A 22,025-nucleotide genomic window follows, 5' to 3' on the forward strand; every position below is an offset into this window, starting at 1 on the left:
AGAAGTTCATCACAGGCTTTTAAATTCAGGCATGGCTGTAGCCTCTGACTCAGGCAGAAAGGAAGGGAAGGGAAAAAGAAAAGAGGCAGGCAGCTGGGGTCAAAGGGCCAAAAATGTAAGAATGGGGCAGCAGAAGGGAAAGCCAAACAAACTGAACTCAGCAACACTGGCAACTCCCAGGATGTGCCCAGCTGCCAGTGGTACCTAGTGGTGGAACCTACAGTTGCGCTTCCTGAAGAGATGACAGTAAAAGGGAGAGGAATGGGCCCATGATCCCTGCACTCCCTCCATTGAGTTTCCCGGTCTCAGTGTTTCAGAGGGCTGAGGTGGCCAGGCCCAGTGGCGGCTGACAAGGAGGTCCCTTGCTTGGTATGCAGCCGGGTCCTTCTGGAGGAGATGGAAGAGGGGGCTGCAGCCTGGTACAGCCACTGCATACCTGTGCCAGGTCTCTTGCTGGTGAGGGGACACGTGGCAAGGGACTGCCTGGACCACTGGGTGAATACACTCGTGGCTCCAGAAAGGAGGTCTGACTGGGGATGACTGCTCCATGTACCTCACAAGCTGCAAAGAGCCTCTCCTCATAGTGCAATTACCATGAAGACACTTGCCTTCTGCTTTCCCCTATCTGAACATATTGCATCTGGAAAGCCCTGTGATTCTTCCTTGCCCTCCACCTTATGTCCTTCTGTAAAGGGAGGGCCACATGAGCATTACATGCTGTGTAGTCGGTGTGGTCCCATTTCATATCCTGGCTGTGCCTTAGGCAGTGTATACAGTATGTGAGTTACAAGGCAATAGAGAACCCAGCCCAGAATGTTAATTAAATTAATGCATTATTGTATAATGACTGCAGTAATACAATGCTAGTCTGAGGTATTAGGGTGCCATTTATCATTTTATTTCAGCATCCTAGCTTAAGTGAGGCCACCAAGTAGAAAGAGATTTTCAGAGGGTCAAATAATCCTGTATCCTTCTTGCTGTGGGGTTTCTTGCTGTTCCTTTGAAATGGCTGATTCTAGCTACTATGAAAGGAAGGATACTCTGGAAAAATTCCTACATTTTGGTAAGCCAAGAAACCAGAATAATAAACAGAAAATCATAAACATTACAAGCCAGCTCTGCGCCAAGGGCTAGACATTCCTGATGCTCTGTATTCTTCCAACTGTGCAAAACAGCCACAAATTCAAGACAACTTGCAGGGTTTGCTCTTGCCTCCACTACAGGGAAAGACCATATCTGCCCAAAGAGTTTAGCCCCTTGTGTATGTTTCTTTATATTTATGATGGAAAGATGGAAAGACCAGAAGAAGGCCCCAAGTAACGAAGAAGCATACCAGTCTCTATTTCTCTTTTGTTTTGCAGTGCCATGGTTCCCAAGAAGTATCCAGGAGCTGGACAGGTTTGCCAATCAGATCCTAAGCTATGGAGCAGAATTGGATGCCGACCATCCTGTAAGAAGCAGAGCTTTATTTTTCTAACATGTTTCTATTCATTGGGACAGATGTTTCTCTCATTTACATTTGCTCTGCTTTAAGACAAATCTAGTAGACTAAGTCTCATGTGGTTTAGGACAAGAAGGGTACCACATTTCTAGGGTTAGAAGCAGCCCAATCCCTAGCATGAAATAAATCAGACCAAAGGTTGCTTTAATATGAGCAAATACCAGGAGACCTTAAAAGTCATAGAGGTCATCAGAGCACAGAGCCACCACAAGGACACCTCTGGTTTTCCCAAGTGGCTCTGATATGGTGACTTCAGACTCCTATTGTGAATCACTAGCAACAAAAACTTCAAAAGCAGCATATCATAGCCCAGAGATAGGAAGACTTTTTTTTTATCCTTGATCACATACACACGATTGAGCTTAGTGCCTTGTTATGTGGTTGTTAAATCTGACATGACCCTTGTATGGTGAGACAGAACAAAAGAAAAGGTCTCTGTTTCAAAAAGTTTGTGGTTTAAATGGTAGAGTCAGAAAGTTTTGTTCATTGGCTTAGCTGATAAAAAAATATTATTCAGCGGTTTTTCAAGCTCTTCCAGATACAAGAATACTTTCTGTCTCTATTCCGTCTCCAAGCAAAAAACAACTTATTTTAATTTGTCAAAACACACTGAGTTCCATGCAGTGCAACAGAAATTGCTGCTATTAGTTTAATTGAGATAGGGTGATTATAAATAAATTACATGCAGCGCAACAAAAATTGCTGCTATTAGTTTAATTGAGATGGGGTGATTAGTCATTCACTACCTATTGCTTAATTCGAGATGTGTTATGTATCATGTACAATGATTCATGATGTTCAGTGTGGTCATATGAAAAGCAGAATGAAAGGAGATACACTGAGTCAATGGCCCCCTTGTGTGTCATGCAGGAATAGACCAAGATTGTATTTGAAAAAGGAAACAAAACAAAAAAAAAAGATATTAAAAGGAATGAAGCATCTCTGCTCCAGTTCCTAGAATTAGTGAGCAGTTTATGCCTTAAAAAGGAAACCCAGCTGCTGGGTTAAATAGGTGTGACAGTACATAGAGTGCAGAAAAAGAGAAATTAAAGGAGCCTGCCTTTTTAGTAGTTAAATGATACGGGATTTAATCACAAATACCTCTATGCCAGATTAATCTTGGACAGTGCATTTTTTAGGCCGTTGTTTGCCTCTTTTTGACTCACACTCTTAGATCTGCACTCTACTTCAACTGTCTCCTGTACTTGGTTGTGTTTCATGGCCCCTCCGTCCAGTTGTGCCGTGCACCACTGAGAGATGCATTCATGAACTGCCACAGTCCTCAGTGAGTTGTTGCTATTTGCCCTGCAGAAGTATGTCCTAGCTTGGAAGGACGTTTCTCCACTTTAGGTGGTGAAGACACTCCTAGCCCTGAGGAACTTCTAGTCTAAATAGCAGGCACACTGGGATAGGAGAATGGTTATCCTAGATGCAGATTTAAAGATTATATTTCTTATCCCTGGTTTTATTGGTAATTAGCTGCAAAGGTCAAGCTCCAAACCACAGACATTCTCTGTAGTAATTAAATTCCTTCAAATGGTTGAATTTGTGGTGCAAATAGGGCTTTTTGGCCTGCTAAGTGCCTACTGTTCTTCTAACAGTTTGAAAATGAGCACCTTTAAGCGTGGTTCATGCTGAAAATCTGCTTAAAAAGTTTGACTGAGTTGATGAGTGTGGTTCTAATGTGGTTTAACTCTCCTCTTCTAGAGCAGGTCAGCTCTGCTGGGAACTGCAACAAGTTTCCTGAGAAACCAGAAGGACATGGTTATCTGAGTGCCATTAATGAGGTGTATTGCTCTTGTGGGAGCACCTTGCTGGCAGTGTAAAGGAGCATGTTTCCCGTTCTGTAGCAAATGGAAATGAGAAAATGAAAGGACTCGGGGGGAATAGGTGCTGGGAGGTGTGCCTGAATGGTTGCTCTGGTGGTCCCACAGACGGGGAAGGAGCGATGCCCTGTACAGGCAGGGTCAGTGGAGCTGGGCAGGATGAAGGCAGCTTCCCCACTCACCCTCCTGCACTTCTTGGACTGCATCAGCTGTGCCCAAGGGTGCTTGGTGAGAGGAAGGCTGTTCACCGCCTGCACTTACACAGGGACTGACCATTGCTGTTTCTCTTTAGGGGTTCAAAGATCCCGTGTACCGGGCCCGGAGGAAGGAGTTTGCAGATATCGCCTACAACTACAGACAGTGAGTGCTCAGTGCGTGGGCAGAAAGCAAGCCCACACCTCCTGCCCTCTCCTGGGGCTCTCACCCTGCTGGCAATCCCTGTTTTTTCCACAAACGTCCTCCTGCTGTTGGCTTTTCTCTGCCATGTGTTTAAATCTTCCTGTTCATGCATTTATCCCCAAATCGCAGTAAAACAAAAGTAAATTGTTCCAGGCACACGTTCAGAAGAGAACGTTGCCTCCCTTCTTTCTCCACAACACCCCTCTTCCCCGGCTTTGTTGTCTAATTGAGCAGCAGACTCTGTTGCTGCTACAAAGACCTGAGCATTGAATAAAGCCGCTTCTGGTATTCTTCCCATTAAACCAGGGCTGGGGGAGGAGTGCCTATAATTTACATTAAAGCAGGAGATGCATACACTATTAAAATAATGAATAACTTATGGTTCTGATGCTAATCCAACGCCTGATACTCTACTTTTATCATGTCTGACCCAGCTGCAATCAGCAATTTGGGCTCTCATTTCCCAAGAAAAATAAATGAATAGGGATGATAAATTCAGTTAGAACAGGCTTGCTTGATCGCTTTCAGTGATCAAATCTGGAGGAGATAAAATTCTGTTCCCAGAGCCACTCACACATTTACATCAGTACTACTGGGCCTGATTCTTGCTGAGACTGGTAAAAATTGTGATTGCAAAGGATAAAGTAACATATGTTCTACATTTAGGGCTCCACTTTGGACAGGACTGCAATGAAAAGATAGTCCCTGAGCCAAAGAGCTAATAATCTAATCACAAAATGAGAGACAAAATTGGACTGATTGATGGAAAGCGAAAAAAGTTAGGAGCCCAGTTTATAGCTAGAAAATTTGGATAAGACTTTGTGGCCAGATGTAGATGGATCTAATGCCCATTTATAGGTATCCCACAGAAGATTTACCTTTCTTGCATAATGGATAACAAATTCTGGTCTCTAGTTTGCAGGCCTTCATCAAATCCTACATAGAAATAGAACAAAAAACATGTTAACCACCCCCTCCCCCCAAGATTCAAACTGAAACCGTCTTAGGAAGATGAAACCATTATATTCCAAGATGTAACTAATTAATATTCAGACTTTTATTCAGATCCTCAGACACATCGGAAACAGAGCCTATATAGACCTGGACCTATGTCCCAAAAGCACCTTTTATGTGAAGTTCTTAGACTTTCCAATAAGGTCTTTCAGTAACAGAGCAATAAACAGGGTGTGAAAGCCCACGTCTGGGCTTCTGGGGCTCGTGGAAAGAAGTCACGTGTTTTTTGTGACTTTGAGCGTTGATTCAGGAAGGCCCAGATGGATCTGTGATGTCCTTGCCCTGGGTGCAACACCTGGCAGACATGCCTTTCAGGGTCTACAGTGGGGAGGAGAGGTCAAAGGGGTGTCTCCAGCATAGAGGGACAGAGATGCAGAGAACTGGGCAGGAGGAGAGGGACAACCAAAGTTATCAGGCTTCATGGGAAGTATCTGAAAAGGCAAATGTGCTTAGCTTGTGAAGTCAGCTACAAAGGTGAGGGGGGTCTGTGGTTGTTTGTCTCGTACTCTTCTTCCTGCTATCCATTTCACCCTCTTCTGTGTCCCTTCTTTTGCACCTGTTTTTTTCTCTTTCCTCCTGTTGTTTGCCTCTCTCCTCTGCCTTTGCTCTTTTGCATTCTCTCCTGATATATTTACCGGTCGTTTTTGTTGAATGCTTAATTTCCCTGACTTCTCTTTTCTTTGTTTTTAGTTTGCCTCTTCCTTCTGCCTTCCTTTGCTTCTGGCCCTGTTGATGCCTGAAATTTTTTAATTGAAATTTAAAAGGTTTTTAAGCCATAGCTTCCCCCTGTAGCCCTGGAAGGTAACTGAGGATTACTTAGGAGTGCTATAGGAACAACAACTCCCCAGCAATCCTCATAATTCAACATGATGTTTAAAGCTCCACAGATCAAGGAGGGCTGATACAGAAAGACAGAAAATGACGGTGCTCCAGAGGAGCTGCCCTGAGGCTCAAGGAAAAAATGAGGGACTGAGAGATGGTGGGGTGTCATCAAGAGTTTAACAATGAGTCTCTGGGGCTTGGAAAGCTCCAGCATTATTCCAGCAGTGATGTTAACCCTATTAAGTTACTTAAAACCCTTTGATTTTTCAAAGCTGCTGGATTCACCTATGGCCCTATCATTATTGCTAAGGATTTGACTATTCACAGGAGGCCAAGCGACATTGCTTGTGATTGTCTAATTCCTGCTAGCTTCAACATGAGCTAAGCACATGGAGGCCTGAGGGTGGGATTTGACTCAAAATTACTCATTACAATTATAAAAAGTCAAACTGGCTGGAGTCTGCATCTGTTACAGCATAAAGCACAGATCAGAATTTCTCTGCCTCTCCAAGAAACAGAGTTTTCTGGAGCTGATGGTTTTCCTGTTGTAACCAAAACAATATAATGTGTGTTAGAGCAAGAAATACAACAGCTGCTCCATATCTAGAAATGCAAATAAATTGAAACCAACAGCCACTAAATATTTTTAGAAGAACATCTTGATAAAACAAATAAGCACTAATTTATTTTTACCACAGTAGTGCAAGGAGTTGTCTAAAGGCCAGTATCTCAGCTGAGGTCAGTAAAGTCCTTCCCAGCCTGTGCCTAGGGGCAAGTGAGGCTCCTTTTGCACCTGCATGTCAGACCAAAGGCATCTCCCCTCCTGCACCAGCAGCTCCTGGCCAGCGCATGTAAAGCTCCTGAGTACGATGCTGTGGCATAGGATGTTTTCTCTGTCGTTCCTATGGAGGGTATCCATTTTCTTTCCAGTGGCCAACCTATTCCTCGAGTCACCTACACAGAAGAAGAAAAGAAAACATGGGGCACTGTTTTCAGGGAGCTGAAGAGTCTCTATCCAACTCATGCTTGTTATGAACACAACCACGTGTTCCCACTGCTGGAGAAGTACTGTGGCTACCAGGAGGACAACATTCCCCAGCTTGAAGATATTTCAAAATTCTTGCAGAGTAAGTTTGAAGCATATAAAAGAACCAAATCAAATGAAAGGCCTCAGCTATCAGTGGGCGTGGTGCTTCCAGAAATGGAAAAGCAGTCCCTGCTTTATCACAGGGTCCCTGTGGTGCTTGGGCACATCACTTAGCCTGCGTCCCGGTCCCTCTCTAAAACTTCCAGGGGTAAGATGGTACAGATGCTCAGATGCACTGTGATGGTGGTACACACGGATAGAAAATTCCCTGCTCTTTCACAGCTAAACTCTGTTTAACATAAGGAGAGCAAAGAAAACAATTAACAAACTTTTTCTACTGTGAGGAGTCCGGACAAGGATAAATCAAGCACATTAGCTGTTTTTAAGATGCCATTTTTTTGTCCCTTCAGCCTGCACTGGATTTCGCCTGCGTCCTGTTGCAGGCTTGCTCTCCTCTCGGGATTTCTTGGCTGGGCTGGCGTTCCGAGTATTTCACTCTACACAGTATATTCGCCATGCGTCCAAACCCATGTACACACCAGAGCCGTAAGTACTTTGGCACAGAAAGTGTGTAAAGTTGCAGTAGACTCACAGTGGGTCAGCCCAACTGATAATAACCATGTGGAACTCTGGGGCAGTCCTGGGAACAGAGCTAATGGAGAGTGGCCAAGCGACTGCTCTCTTCTGAAAACATTTTCAGAAGATTTCTAGTCTTTTTAACAAGCTGCATCCTCTTCTGCAAGTTCTTATGGGACTGATCAGACAGTTTTGCTACTGAAGGCATGCTTGTGTGGTGGCTGGGAGGCGACAGAGCAGTGTACAAAGGCATTTAGTTTAGCTATTAGCACCCAAACAGTGGTGTGAAATCTAGTGCAGGAATGACTCAACATTTTGCAAGCAAGCTTCTGGCAGCAAGGTAGAGGAAGCCCAGATCATTGATCCCTTATCTTTTTCAGTTTTATATTGTAATGTTTCTCTCTGTTCCTGTCCATTGTCCTTTTCCACTTACCATTTTCAAAACAGTTTTCTGCCTCTGCTTCATATTGTTGCAATGCTTCCTCCTCTCCCTTACCATTTGTTTGCTTCCTACTTCTTCACACAACCTCCTTTTCCCCTCCATTTTTCTATCCCTCATTCTTCTGATTTTCTTCCCTACTTCTCCTCACCCCATTCTCATTGTGCACAAAGCCAGGCAGAAATATGTTTCACAGGCCTTGCCCTGCTGGGAGCATCTTAGCCCTCTCCCCTTTCCATCTCACCAAACGACTTCTCTGTCTTTGAAATATCTAGCAGTCCCTAGGTGAGTTCTTCCCCAAACATGCCTGTCCAGTTGCCAACTTTAACTTGTGATGAAAATAGTCCCACCTGAGGAAGGGTGAGCTTCCACCTCTCAGTGGGAGGCTGTGGGCCTGAACATGGACTGGAGTTGAGCTCGAGGTGCATATCGACACCATGGTGAATTGTCTTAGTAGCCTGAGCTTCATCTGAAGAGGTTTCTTGTCCTTGAGACTGAAAAGTCCATGTTCCCTTTGGTGGGATGATTTCTTTCTGGGCTTTCCTGAGCTGGGTGGGCAGTTGAATGGATGGTTTTCTTCCATAAGGAAAAATAAATAATATATCATCCTTCCTCTGAGGGATGTATGATGATAAAAGCACTGAAAACCTTGGAGTGTGCAAGCCTTTCCATCACAAGAATAATTTTAGAGCAAAACCGTTTCCCATGAGTCTTGGGCATTATTTGCTGGTAGGAGCAAATGCACGTGCTCCTGACTGTGCTGACTCCAGGGCATTCATCCAGCATTGATGGACTTTTTCTAAATTAAAGTTATTATTAAAGATGTCATGTTTTCCTGCAGTGATATTTGCCATGAGCTGCTAGGACATGTGCCTCTTTTTGCTGATCCCAGTTTTGCTCAGTTTTCCCAGGTAAGTTGCTCAGAGATTTTACTATTTTTATGATTGAACACACCAGAGACTAGGTAACTCAGAGGATGAACCAAGAGCTATGACGGGTGGGGTGTTTATTAGCATATTGTGTAAGAGTGGTTGAGGCTGATTTATTTATTGCTTGAAATCTTGACACAAATCACTTGATAGGTGAACTCATACACCCAAACTCCAAATGTCTGTCTTGTATGAGTTGTTTTTTTACAGGCAAACCCTTTGTGAAGCCATCATCTAAAACCTTTTTGTAGATGTTGATCCTTCTGAACAAAGTTAAATGGCTCATGAGTCAGATGAATTATTGCCCCACCCTGCAGTCCAAATATTAGGGAAAGTGAAGGGTTTTTTTGTTTTCTATTGAAGCCACAGAGGAGGCTGAGTAAAGTGGGGAACTGTCCCAGCTGCAAGCATGGGAGAAGGCTGGAGAGGAGCTTTCTCTTTGGTAGTGTTAATGTCTCTGGAAAAGAAGCCAAACCTCAGTGAAGGAGTAAACTTTTGGCTGCATCTTACCAGAAAACATGAAAAGACAGAAAGAGAGAAAGTCAGAAAGAGGGAAAGACAGACAGACAGACAGGCAGAGAGAGAAAGAAAGAAAGAAAGAAAGAAAGAAAGAAAGAAAGAAAGAAAGAAAGAAAGAAAGAAAGAAAGAAAAAGAAGGAAGAAGGAAAGAAGGAAAAAAGGAAAAATGGAAAGAAGGAAAAGGAAAGACAAGAACAGAAAGAAAAAGAGAGAGACAAAGAAGGATGGAAAGAAGGATGGAGGACACAAGGGTGGAAGGACAGAAGGAAGGGAAAATGGACTCGATGTAACATCCTGCTCACAAGACAGAAGTTGCCTTGATGTAGTTGTAAGCACTCAGTATTGCCCCCAGGTTCTGCCCTTTCCCAGAACTGGGGTTTCCTTCAAGATAAGCCCTACCGCACCTTGACTTATTAGGATTTGACATGGTGATGGCTGCTCCCATGCTTTTGGTGTGGGTGTGTGTGGGGCTCTGATTTTGCACTGCGCAGTCCTCCCTGGGAGTAAACCAAGAAAGGTACCTGTATGTACAGTCTTGTTGGCTGTCTTCTGAATGCAGTTATTTTGTGCCTCCTGGGAAAGTCTCCATTAGCTCCTAAAGTACAAATAAGCTCTTTCAAATCATGCCGTGCCATTCAGAAAAAATAACTCAAGGCTCCAGGAAAACTCCTGCAATCAGGGCCCATCAAAACAAACAGAAATATTTAAGGTGCATGGATGTGACTGATTTACCTCCTTTTGACCATATCATTCTCTTGGGTGTGCATTGTAGACTTGATCAAAAGCCTATCAAAGCAAGAGGAAAATTTTATTTGACCTCAGTGGGCTTTGCACCAGGCTCAAAGGATCATGCCTTGTAAATGACATTTGGACAGGACCCTTTGTTCATTTCTGGAGAGATCTCTGGTTTAAAATTGATGTTGCATGATAGGAACATGTCCTGTAAACATTTGTGTGTGGTAGTAAGTGATGGTAACATTTAAAATGTGAGAAATTACATAAGACGAGACAGGAAGAATGTTTGCAATAAACAGCTTGAAGAATAATGGTTTATTGTTACAGGAAATTGGACTGGCATCTCTGGGAGCTCCGGATGATTTCATCGAGAAACTCGCTACGGTAATTTAATAAATGAGGGCTCAATTTTCCAAAGCACCCTGTGTTGTCTTAATTCTGCTGCCACTGAAGTCACTGGTAGAACTCCCATAGAGTTGAATGGGAACAGAGTAAAGTCCATGATTGGAAAACCCCACCCTGAAACAGTTGCATTAAAGGAAAACAACTTTGGCACCCCTTATTCAAACTGACAGTTGTGATTAAACACAGAAGCCCAGACAAGATTTCCTCCAGCACAAACATATTGGGCAAGAAGAGATTACATGTTACTAGACCCCCACAGAAAATTTCAGGAGTCAGCTTCAGTAGTTATTCTACCTGCAAGTGTCCCTTCTCTTCCACCCTGCCAGGCAGATAATGTCCTCTGCAGTCAGTGGGGCTCATGTGAATCCTACTCTGAGACTATTGAGACCCAGAATTGCAGACTTCAAATGAAAACAAGGATATGCATGTGAGATTAGTGTCCTGAGTGCCAACTCACCTGGGCAAAGCATTGCACCATCTTTGCTGTTTCTGATAGAATAGGTAGTTCTTTTGAGCCAGAGCAGGTACCCTTTCAAAATGGCAGGCCAAGAAGTCAAACTAGGCCACACATCTTCTTCCCTCAGTATTGCACTAACAGCCCATTCCTTCTCTTGCTGCTGCAGCTAGACGCCCTCTGTGTGAAACAGGACACAAACTTCTATCGACTAAGGTTCAAACTTCAACTGGGTTGGCCAGGCAAAATGAAATTTTATTGCTATAGTTTCATTGTCTCTGCTCTGCTGACACATTTTTAAATGTAAGCACAGTAAAACACAACTCTGTTTGTCAGGGAACTGAAATGATTCGTGGGCACATTGAGTTTAGCACTGTGCACCTTCAAGGTGAAGAATTCCAGTTTGTGAGGACATTTATTGTATTTATACAGTTGATATTTGATGCATGGCGACTTTTTAAATAGAAATGTAAACTCCAAATGTATTCAAATCAATTATGTGTGCCTGCTCTTTTTGATCAAGGAATTATATGTTTCTGTCTAATTTTCTTGCTAGGTTTATTGGTTTACGGTGGAGTTTGGACTATGTAAGGAAGGCGATTCACTCAAGGCATATGGTGCAGGGCTGCTGTCTTCATTTGGGGAGCTGCAGGTGTGTTCTATAAAACAACATTTCAAAGATGTTTATAATCGCTCAAATTTTTCTTCTGAATGTCTTCAGATCCTTATTCTGCTTCGTACTTGGTGCATAGAAGTAGCATAAAATGTTGTACTTCACTGAAGAGCTCTAATAAATGTGTCAGTGTGTACGTAACACAGGGGACTCATACTTGCTTCTTTCCTAGTAAGCAACATTGCCATTGTATTCCACAGGAGCAACCCTTTCCTGGGTGGCATTCAGTAGCTCTATCCTTCTCTATCTTTCTTTCACAGCAAATTCAAGCACTTTTTAACTGAAATAAATTTCTTATCCTTTTGCTCATAGTATTGTTTATCAAGTAAACCTGAGATTCAGCCTCTTGTCTTGGAGAAGACTGCTGTGCAGAAGTACCCCGTTACTGAATTCCAACCTGTCTACTATGTTGCTGAAAGTTTTAAAGATGCAAAAGAAAAGCTAAGGTAATCCAGTCATTCCATATAAGATCCAATTTCTTGTCCACTACCAATACAATCGATCGCATTGCCATAACAAGTCTTGGGTTGACAGTAATGTTTTGAGAGGCATTAGAAAAAGTTGTGCAATGCTTAAAGAGACTAAGCAGTTGTTACAATCAAAATCTTGTTATGGGCAATAAGGGGAACATACCTTATACATGAAGCCAAGCCTTTGTGGATAGTCTAGTTAAGAGTTTCATCTGTATAATCAAAATGCAACAAAAAAATATTGTTAGTCCAACTGCAATGATACTAACACTTACGGTCAAAGCTAGCTAATTAATGCAAAAAAAATCTCTTTAAGAATTCTATAGTTGTAAGTTCTTGTACAAAAAAATCTCCTAGTATCTACTCCTTTTCCTCTGAAGTTATACTAATGCTTACACTTTCTTTTGTGTCTTTGGTCAACAGTTTCAGTCTGGTGGTGGGGGGTGGAGTTGTCAAGTAAGCAGCATCTTGAGGTCTTCAGAGCAGGGCTGTGATGTTAATGAATGGAGCTTCTTCCTCTCTTTTGTGAGGAAGTGGATGGTGTTGATGCTTCCTTTCTTCTTCCTCAGCCCAAGGTTTCCTCAAAGCCATTTTTATGTCTTCTAACATGCTTTACATCTTGCTCTTTCTGCATTGGTCTGCAAATCTATGTTAATTCTGACTTTACAGTTTATGTTAAATATTTTTTTCTTTGTCCCTTTTGTTTCCTCTAAAACTGTGTTTTTTCCTCAGCTCCTAAGTTTGCTTCACTATTAATGACTGACCAGTGGGGAGTTGTTGATAGCCAGCATCATCCTATGCTCGCACCTTTAGGGCCTCTGTTATCAGCCCATGCTGGTACTCCTTTATGCTGCATCATTACTTTAAGGTCAGACTTAGGTCACTCTGTACAGCGTAACTACTTGCTATTCCCGCTTATATAAAAATTATTAATGATAGACATTATAGCACACAGTTATTCAGAATTAAGTAAAACTAAAACAAATTAGGTAATAGCTGCACGGTCATTAGACAATTGGTATTACAGCTAAACAAAACTGCAAGCAAGCCTAATAAACCCAATCCTGAGGCCTGTGTGGTTAGCTTAATACAGAGCCTCCAGCTTGTTACCAGCAGTGTGTTTACAAGACTAGAGGGCTACACAGTAAATCTTCCAGTCATCTGTGACTGAAATACAGATTCAGTTCCAGTTCAACAAGAGTTTGAAATAATGGTCCAGGTTCAGTTATGGTTCTTGAAACAGAAATGGCTCAGACTGTGTTTGGGGTTCAGCTTGGGTTCCACTTCACAGCAATATTTCTATTTCTGTTTAAAAAAACCACCACTGTATTTCTGGATGTTAGCCAAGCCACTGGGGGTTAGCCTTGATTCACACTCAACAAATTTTTCACTTGGAGATGCCACACAGGGACTTGTCCCAGACCTGCAGTCTCTTCTCTCTCTCTCTTTCCCATTCACAGATAAACACATACTGAGACCCAAGATATTCTGCTGCCCCAGGGTCCCCAGCTCCAAAGTCTTCCTAGCTACCTCCCCTGCTGCTTCCTCAGTCATCATAAGCCTGCAGCCTCTCTTTCTTCCCTTTTCTCTGGGAATACCTGAGAAAGATGGCCTTCTCTTCTGGTTTGTGCTATTAATATCCTGCACACAGTTTCTATCTTCTCTGTATATTTCTCTGACTGAGTAGCAAAATGGAAGATGCTGCCTTACTTTATAAAAATGACCTTGGAGCTTCTTTTAATTGTTTCAGTGACCAAACTGGAAAACTGGTTAAATTGAAATAAAGATCTGGGTATTGGTCCAGTGCCTGTGTTTGTGGCTTGCACCTGGACATGTGTGTTTGTGTGTAATAGAAAACCTCCCTGAAAAATTACTCTGAGGCTGACCTAAAATATTTCAGCTTAAGGCATTCATATTCTAATTAGGAACTTACCTTCAGCTGAGATTTAGGAAGACTGTCTTCTAACGTGGATCTCTCCCCTTAGAAAAACTGGACTAATGCCACTAAACACTTTCATCCTAGCCAATATAATTTTTTTCCACTGTCACACCTTGTGGCCTGCTCATACTGAACTCTATTTGAGACAATGGCCTTAGCTGGTAATAATTAGGACTAAACTGAAGGACCAATGTGGAGATGGCATCCAGCATATGCCACTGTTCTGGGCATATGGGATTTACCATGCTGAGTCACAGTCTGTATAGTGGGGCTCCATAATCAACTCCTGTGTGCTTTCCTTCCTCTTTCAGCAGTAACTTCAGTAATCCAAAGCAGATATATAAACTAGTATCCTGCTGGGGTCTACAAGAAGCCTGGAACAATAGCTCTGACCATCTCATCCCATTCAGAGTCCTTCTTTCCACAGTTCTGTGGTTATACAAATTAATATTTTCCCAAGATACCAAAATCTTAATGTTTCTGCCACGGAATTAACTATTTTGCAGAAGGGAAGGCTGCAAATAAGGGGTGGCAAGAAAGTTTCTTCACTCCATTGACTATCTCCTATCTTTGCAATGACCTGGAAGCCACTACCAACCATGCCAGAAGTTAGCACCCTGCTTGCTCCTTGGTATGCCAGGATGGCATAGGTACTTCACCTTACTTTCTCAGAAATTGCAGACTTGGATCAGGATTCCTATATTTTGCTTTACTGAAAGGAAAATGAGGTTTTCAAGTTTGGCAAAACCCAGTAGCTACATAGTTGGCCCATACCAGGAGCAGTGTTGCCATACCAATAGCGTAATTAGTCCTGTTTGGAAAAAAACAAAGGTGGTAAGGACAAATGCAGGTTCAAGCATGTTACAGAATGCTGTAGGTCTCAGATTACTCTGCAGGAATTTCAGTTATTTCCTCTTGCAGATTTTCTTATTCCCCTCATCAAATGCACACACCAAGAAAAGAGTGAGTTACTGAAAAAAGGAGCTTTTCAAGTTTGTATGTGGTTTTGTATTTTTGCCTCAGGAAATTTGCTCAAACGATCCCTCGTCCTTTCTCTGTTCGGTACAATCCCTACACCCAGAGGATTGAAGTCTTGGACAATGCAAAGCAGCTGAAGAACTTAGCCGACACTATCAATAGTAAGGAACTACAGATTTGTTACCCTGAATTCCTCAAAACTTGGATCAGAAATAGCAACCACAAAGCAGATTTCGCCTGGTTGCATTTAATGCTTTGAGCCTGACCAAGTTCAAGCAGCATACATCTCCTTTCTGCTGCAAAAGTTACTTCCTAATTCCAGCCAAGCTTCAAAATAGCATTTCCACTTGACTGTAGTTTGTTACATCTGAAATATCGAGTTTTAGTGGAGGGGCTAGGAAAGGCCAGAGGGCCTTGTGGTGGATTCTGATGTGTGGCTCTAGCTGTTCTCAGTAAGGAAGAAAAGGAAAAGCTTGGCTATAATCACATTTCCTTTTGCCATTCTAGCCTTTTTCCTGATACGTTTTCCCCCTAACATTGGCTAGCCTGCTAAAAGCTGGCACCCCTGATCCTGTGAGCCATCCTTGTATGGCTGATGAAGGCAAAGGGCTGACTCTGCAAATCTTACTTGAGTAAGACCCTAATAAATATGTCCAATCCAGCAATTCTTTGTTCACCTTATTCTTTCAGGGAATGGATATAAAGAGTAAACATATACAGATGTGTTAGAAATGTAGGATTAACTGCTCTGATTCTTTCCTTTGCAGGTGAGATGGGGATCCTTTGCAATGCCCTCCAGAAGATAAAATGAAGATTCGCTGTAACTTGCTAATCACTGACTACCGACTAGAAGCTGCCATGTGCAAATACCAGTCTTCATGTAGTCTCAGTCTATTCTCTTCCTGTGTATTGCATGAATGCTTATGTTATATATCTTAATTACTATAGATTAGCAGAGAAAGAGACACCTACAGGTGACCCTTGACTATTTTGGTCTTCAGACACTAATCCATTTTTTTTCACTAATGCAAAAAATCCCCTTAGTTCTGGGAACCTGAGGAAAGCCCTCATATCTCTTGTGCCAAAGGTTAGCAGAAGGAGGAGATCTCCACCATGCAGAACTATAGTCTGCTGCAGCTGTGAGGTTGCATTACCACCCTGGGCCCAGAGACAGGATGGTAATGACTAACACCTTACTTTCTCTCACAGTCATTCTCCCCTCAGTCCCTCACATTTGTGCAAGGTTGCCATGGAGTCCCAAACTCTACACCTTTGGCCCTTTGTACCTCTACTTTTACACACAACCACCTCTATCTTGATTTTGTTTTTTTTTTCCTGAAAATGTGATGTTGCCATTTATCCAAAGCACAGACACTAGCAGAAAAGACAGCAAATGTGCTGCAGCCTCATTAACAAAGACTTATCACTGTGTATAAATATATTGTATTTGCACAAGCACCAATCCCAAAAAGGTTTGTGCAAGTCACGAATGTTGTATGCTGTGATGTGTCATTGGCTTGCAGAGCCAAGTCTCCAAGCAAGGCGCTGAGGCTGCCTACCCAGAGCATGGAGTATGTGCATCAATACAGTACCCACAAAAAAGCCCCTTCAGAGGAGAATTACCTAAAGGCAAGTCTGTGTGGCTTTTTGCTGTCGGATGTGAGGTCAGTTTGTCAATACTTGGTGCAAGCAAGAAACCATGCAGATGTTTTAACAGGGCATCAAGGTCTTATTAGTCCAATCTCAGAGCTGTGCTGGCTATAATGTTGTGTAACATCATGGATTCAGAGCTGATTCAGGACCAGCCAGCTTACAGAAAGGGGAGACCTCTCTTAATAGACATAATCAGCTACTCACTGTGGAAGGCTGACGTGTGAAGGCTACCTTGTGTTGTGTGTTTCCTTCTCTGGGAGTGCTTTATTCAGCGCTGCTACAAGGTGTCTCCTAACTTTCTGGACAAGCCAGGAGGTGGATACCAATATCTTAGAAATGGGGGAGGAGTGGTTCTTACAATGCAGGTGAAGCCATCAGAGCCTTCCAACTCCTAACTCACTGTATCTGTGGCTAGAGTCCCCACCAAAGCTATGGAAGACCTGGGTTAACCGTATCCCAGCCTGAGTACATTCAAACCCAAACATGATATCTTTCAAGACAGCTCCTAAGTCATGATACTTTTCGGAGTCTCCTTCCTTCTCCCTCTTGAGCTTTAATTTCCCTTTTTCGGTTAAAGCAATTTTGTTCTTCCTGGAGTATAGCTCGACTGAGGCAGCAAATGGAAGCAAGGGTGAATCCAGCTTAACTCAATGGCTGAGCCATGGAGAGAGAAGAGCTTGGCTGTTTAGAAAGCTATTTCAGTATTTTATCCAATAACTTTCACACAAAGCAGCTAAATGGACTGGTCCACATTGTATAATAACTCTCTGTATCTCCCTAGTTGGAGGAGAAAGGAGATCAGCACTTGTACATTGGAACAGAACGGAGCAAAGCAAAGCAGAACAGTATTTCCAGTTTGAAATAATTCTGCATCATGATACTAACATGATTCAGGAGTCACATTTCTGTTAGAAGATCCAAAGATGGAGAGGGATTTGAAAGTCCACAAGTCTCATATCTACTATTGTACTACTCTTGTACTTATAGTTTGAAAATCAATGGATCTTTAATGTAAGCATCATCCTTTAGGAAGATAGAAAGTACAGCTGTTTCCATTATATTTATGGTGAATAATAACATTAATCTAAGCATACCAGCTGGAACCCTTTTCAATAGACATATACTTATGCAAAATGGTATCATTTTGGTGCTTTGAAGTAAGCTTTTTTATCTCTGTATCTTTTTTCTTCCTTTTTTTTTCTCATGACAATGTCTGTCTAGGTCTTTCAGTCCTGCTTGGCATGTATTTTAAGTGTAAAGTAGCCCATATTTTTCTCTTTTAATATAATAGGACCCATAAGGTGTACCACGAAGAGACAATTTCATCTCAAGGGTGAAGTCTTTCAAACTAATCCTCAGACAGCTTCCCAAGCTACTCAGCTTCTGACTGTTGTTATGAGTGACAGCAACAGTAAATCGATAGTGATATTGAGAACCCAGGATTCATGGTTATCTTTTATGTGCAAGTGGAATGGTTAAAGAGTATTGGTGCCACACATCTTATTCTTTGTCCCTTAATGCAGGTTTAAATGAGCAATAACTCCAGTCAAAGCAGCATAACATAGCTGTTCAGCAAGACTGAGAGATGAGAAAAAGTTAAATGTTCCGTATTTTAAAAGCAGAGGAAATATACTGAAAATAGATTTTCTTGCAGAACAAATTAGCTGGTGCATATGTGCTTTAAATAGTACAAATAAGTTGCATTTGAAATAGTACTTATTAAGGGTGACTTCTTATTTCCATGCTAAAGAAAATTAAAGTTGTGTAGCAACCTGGCCAGTTATCTGGCCAGTGTAACTCCTCTTTATAAGGTAAGCACACAGGTCAAACAGAATTAAATACCCAGGTAGGGGGGAACGCCCATTTGAGGTGGGTTCCAACTCAAGTATCACTCATCCAGACAAGATCATGAAACTGATATTAAAAAAAATATCTCTTGATGTGTGTAACTACCTAGAAATGTAGAGCAAAGCCTTGATTGCTCTACCTTTGCATACTCTGTATATCTTTGTATGTTACGCTGACTAACCTATCCCAAGCTACTCAAAAGTAACCTTCCTCTCTTCTATCCCACTACGATTACATTTTTTGATGACCCCATCTCCAGCTTTGTTTCAGGTGACCAAAGAAGCCCTCTCATGAGGCCCTCTTCCTTTGCAGTGACCTTGGCCAAGGTCAGTGATGGTGATGGAGGGGCGAGTTGTCAGCATAGGTTACACAGGGAGGTGGTCTCCTCTGGGTGTCTTAAGATGCCTAGATACGACAGCAACCTTGGAGTAGGGACACTTTATTCCCCAAAGGATGCAGAAATTGTTGAAAGAGGGATTAAGCACAAGAGGACCCCACAGGAGTGCCTTCTTTTAAAGCCTGTCTTTTCACTGCTTTAAACCATTCTGGCAGTTGGCAGAGAAGACTTTTTTCATGTTCAAATGTAACCATTTAAACTAACCTAAATAAACAGAAATATTAATGCCGCATCCATCTCAAATGAATAGCATTGTGCTTATACAGGATGGAGATATTCGCAATGGGAACAGATCAAAAATGGGCAGCTTGTTTGTGGAGATCAGCCATGGCCTTTTAAATCACTCATCCCAGAAGCTGCACGAGAAGGGGTGAGCCTACTCTTGGGGTGGGAGATCCCCACCTTCTGCAGGGAGAAGCTGCCTGTCCCCATGGGAAAGGATGACACACTGTGCTCCAGCCCTTGCATAGCCCTTTAAACTGCAGCACCCAGACTGAGACCCCTCTTCCTGTGCTCCTAGACGTCCCCAAAAGTGCTGAAAGCAGGACTCTGGGATGCCTCAGCAGAGCTGACTTACACCATGACACCATGGGTGAGGCCTTCCCGGGCCTGCCCCAAGCATGGATTCAAGGTGGTATTGGAGTGTCCACTGGCTGGGCAAGGACATTTCACCACCTGGAGAGCCAGGGCTCTCTGTACTGATTTTGCAGTGAGTTGCAAAGCTGTGCTGTAATCTCTGCCTATGCTGCTTCAGCTATCACACTGGCTGATGAGTCCAGTCTGGTTCTATAGAGAAACGTCAATTCATATGCAGAACTGTGATTAGTACTGTACAAACATACAGAGATGGGACTCTGACACTGGAGCATAAAGACAGCCATAGGAGCCTGATGTCCCTGCTCTGCCAGTATTTGTGACCAGTGCCTTAAACATGCATCTTGAGCCCTAGGGCTTTCACCCACATGTCCACAAGTAGCTGGAGTAGGAGACCTTGTGCCATTTGTTGTTTGTGCCATGCATGTGGCCTGGATGTGGGGATGCATGCACCCACCCTTCATGAGAAAGGCCCAGTTTGGACTCAGATAGACTCAGCTCAGCTCAGCTTGTTCTCCTGTGCCCAGCCTTGCCACCACTGTGAGGGGAACGTGGGAGTGGGAAGAGCATCCTTCCCGCTTAAAGCCCACTTCTCCCTCCGCCCCATTCAGTTTGCAGCTGCAATTGAGCCGCCTCTGAAGTGCCCCCTTGCCCTCCCGGAGCACCCTGGGACATGAGCCGGGCCGGGGGTGGGGGGCCCGGGGCAGCCCGCGGACCGGAGGGTGCCGCAGCCCGGAGCCGGGCCGGGATCAGCACCGCGGACAGCGGCCTGCCCTGCCCTGCCCGCGGGCGGCGCCGGGTCCCGCGGCGCCCTGGCCCGGGCCCGGGCTGGGCACGGCCGCAGGGACACCTCTTCCCGGACTGGCACTTACCACACTTTGCAAAGCTTGCAGTGCCCGAGATCTGGATGGGCCGATGTTCCTCAGGACGCTGAGACCTACCACCTGGGCACGGTGCTCCAAAATTCACCTTGGGTTTTCTGTCTCAGCCAGGCAATAGATGGGGAAATCAAGACCTTCCCAGTGCTCTGTCTTGGGCCAAGGGGAAACATGGTGCTCTCATGGTCTCTGGAGAACAAAATTTGGTTGCACTGTCTTCATCTTCCTTGGTCAGGGAGAAGGCAAGAGCAATACAGCACTGGGGTGTGTGACACAGCCAGGATCAGCTAAGATGGCTTCCATCAGAAATGGCTCCATCTGCAAAGGGAGGACAGAGAGATGGTCTTCTCTCTGGGCCTGCAAGATGACTTTCAAAGGGGTTCCAGCACACTGTAACTTGGGATGTGAAGATACGGGTGCTCATACCCAGAAACACGTCTGTGGATGTCAAGGGATGCCGTGTCCTGGCAGGAGCAAAGCTAAACCCCCCCTCAGCTTGCCCTGCCAGTTGTGAGAAAGATATGACCCTGGGCTTTTTGAGAGTCTACTTCACTGGAGATAAAATCATGACAGAAACAAGTTCCAACTGAGGAATTTAGCCTGGAGGCAGCACTCAGCTCTTGTAGGGCTAGGGTAGAACAGGTCAGATCCTGTGGGCAGGAAAAGCTTAGAAGTAGGCAATGAAATTTGGCTCTGGCTCTGGCTCAGGTCTCTGTGGCACTCCCACAATTCTGTCTGTGCAGAGGGGACACCACCTGGCTTGGACTAGGGTTTGGGGGAATGGTCCTTGGTTCCTTTTGGGGGCATGATCAATGCAGAGTGGGCCCCAGTAAGGTAAGAAAGGGTAGGGAGGAAGGGCAGTCTCAGACATTGTGCAGGGCAGTCCCAACTGGGAGATGTAAATGAGGCTCAGGCTAATTGCCTCTCCTCAAAGGAGTCCAGGTCCAGGGTGAAAGGGCTTGCAAACACCTTCAAACAGAGCAGGAGGCCCGCGCTTTGAAGTTACCCAGAGGAGGAGGGTTATCTTGGGATCTTGCGCATATCCTACGCAGGCGGTTTCCCTTGATGTGTCTGGCATGGCCAACATAAATGTCCCTACACATAACACAGTAGCAACCAGCTACGCTGCTGTCTGGCAGCTCTGCATCTCCAGTCCCACCACATCCCCTGGCCATTGCTCTGGGGGAAACACTCACATCCTCAGGCAGTTTCCACTCCACATCTGGCAGTTGTAATCCACTCTCCCATCTCCCAATGAAGACTGACTTGGTGGGGATCTCAGGCCAAAAGGAAGAGGTCAGCAAGGAGAAGGAGATGCAGGGTATCGAGTCATTGAACAGGCGAGGCAGCCTGGACTCCAACAGGGAAGATGGTAGAGCCACTCTCATCCTGACCCTCACCCTCTGCAACGTGAGGAAGATTGAGCTCTCTAAGGCAGCCAAAGTCTTTGAGGTACAGACCTCACCATTCCCTTCCTCCACTGAGCCCTTTCTTCTGTCCATGTTGCCTTCGCCTCTCCCACTTTACATGTCCCCCGCTTTCCCCCTTCTCCTGCTGCCTGCCTGACTCATGCCTCTGCCCGCCTTCCCCCTTTCTTACCGTCCCTCTTTTGCTACAGCTGCTCAGAGAGGTTGGCTGGCCTCTCCAGGTGAAGGAGAGTGCTCTGGAGTCCTGGGAGCAGCTGGACATAGTCATTTAGAAGAATCATAATTTTATGTAAGGCCTGTTTAGAGCAGATACGAAGCTATTATTTCTTTCTAGGAGTTGTGGTGGCCAGCCATGACTAAACAACGGGCCAGCATTTCAAACACTCAGATTGTGGGGGTGTTAGAAGCCAACGAATTTTCTCTGCATATTTGGCAGGAGATACAGAGAATAAAGAGCTGTAA

The 22,025-nt window shown here is 44.0% G+C and overlaps 2 protein-coding genes across 2 annotated transcripts in view; both read left to right on the forward strand.

The window, feature by feature from the left end:
* The window catches only part of PAH (phenylalanine hydroxylase), a 41,024-nt gene extending 22,124 nt beyond the window's left edge, over positions 1-18,900 (forward strand). Inside the window, exons 4-13 of the mRNA XM_075157405.1 lie at positions 1,362-1,450; positions 3,620-3,687; positions 6,493-6,689; positions 7,060-7,195; positions 8,506-8,575; positions 10,175-10,231; positions 11,263-11,358; positions 11,692-11,825; positions 14,812-14,927; positions 15,534-18,900. Of these exons, the coding sequence (XP_075013506.1) occupies positions 1,362-1,450; positions 3,620-3,687; positions 6,493-6,689; positions 7,060-7,195; positions 8,506-8,575; positions 10,175-10,231; positions 11,263-11,358; positions 11,692-11,825; positions 14,812-14,927; positions 15,534-15,577 (1,007 nt within the window). The 3' untranslated portion in view covers positions 15,578-18,900. The remainder of the gene's footprint in view (positions 1-1,361; positions 1,451-3,619; positions 3,688-6,492; positions 6,690-7,059; positions 7,196-8,505; positions 8,576-10,174; positions 10,232-11,262; positions 11,359-11,691; positions 11,826-14,811; positions 14,928-15,533) is intronic.
* A 2,041-nt stretch (positions 18,901-20,941) lies between these two features.
* Positions 20,942-22,025, forward strand: part of LOC142078097 (tyrosine 3-monooxygenase-like) — a 31,396-nt gene continuing 30,312 nt past the window's right edge. The window contains exons 1-2 of the mRNA XM_075140624.1: positions 20,942-20,965; positions 21,397-21,588. Coding sequence (XP_074996725.1) covers positions 20,942-20,965; positions 21,397-21,588 — 216 coding nt within the window. The remainder of the gene's footprint in view (positions 20,966-21,396; positions 21,589-22,025) is intronic.

The sequence above is a fragment of the Calonectris borealis genome, chromosome 1 (genome assembly GCF_964195595.1).
Source record: "Calonectris borealis chromosome 1, bCalBor7.hap1.2, whole genome shotgun sequence".
In the NCBI taxonomy this organism is placed as follows: Eukaryota; Metazoa; Chordata; class Aves; order Procellariiformes; family Procellariidae; genus Calonectris; species Calonectris borealis.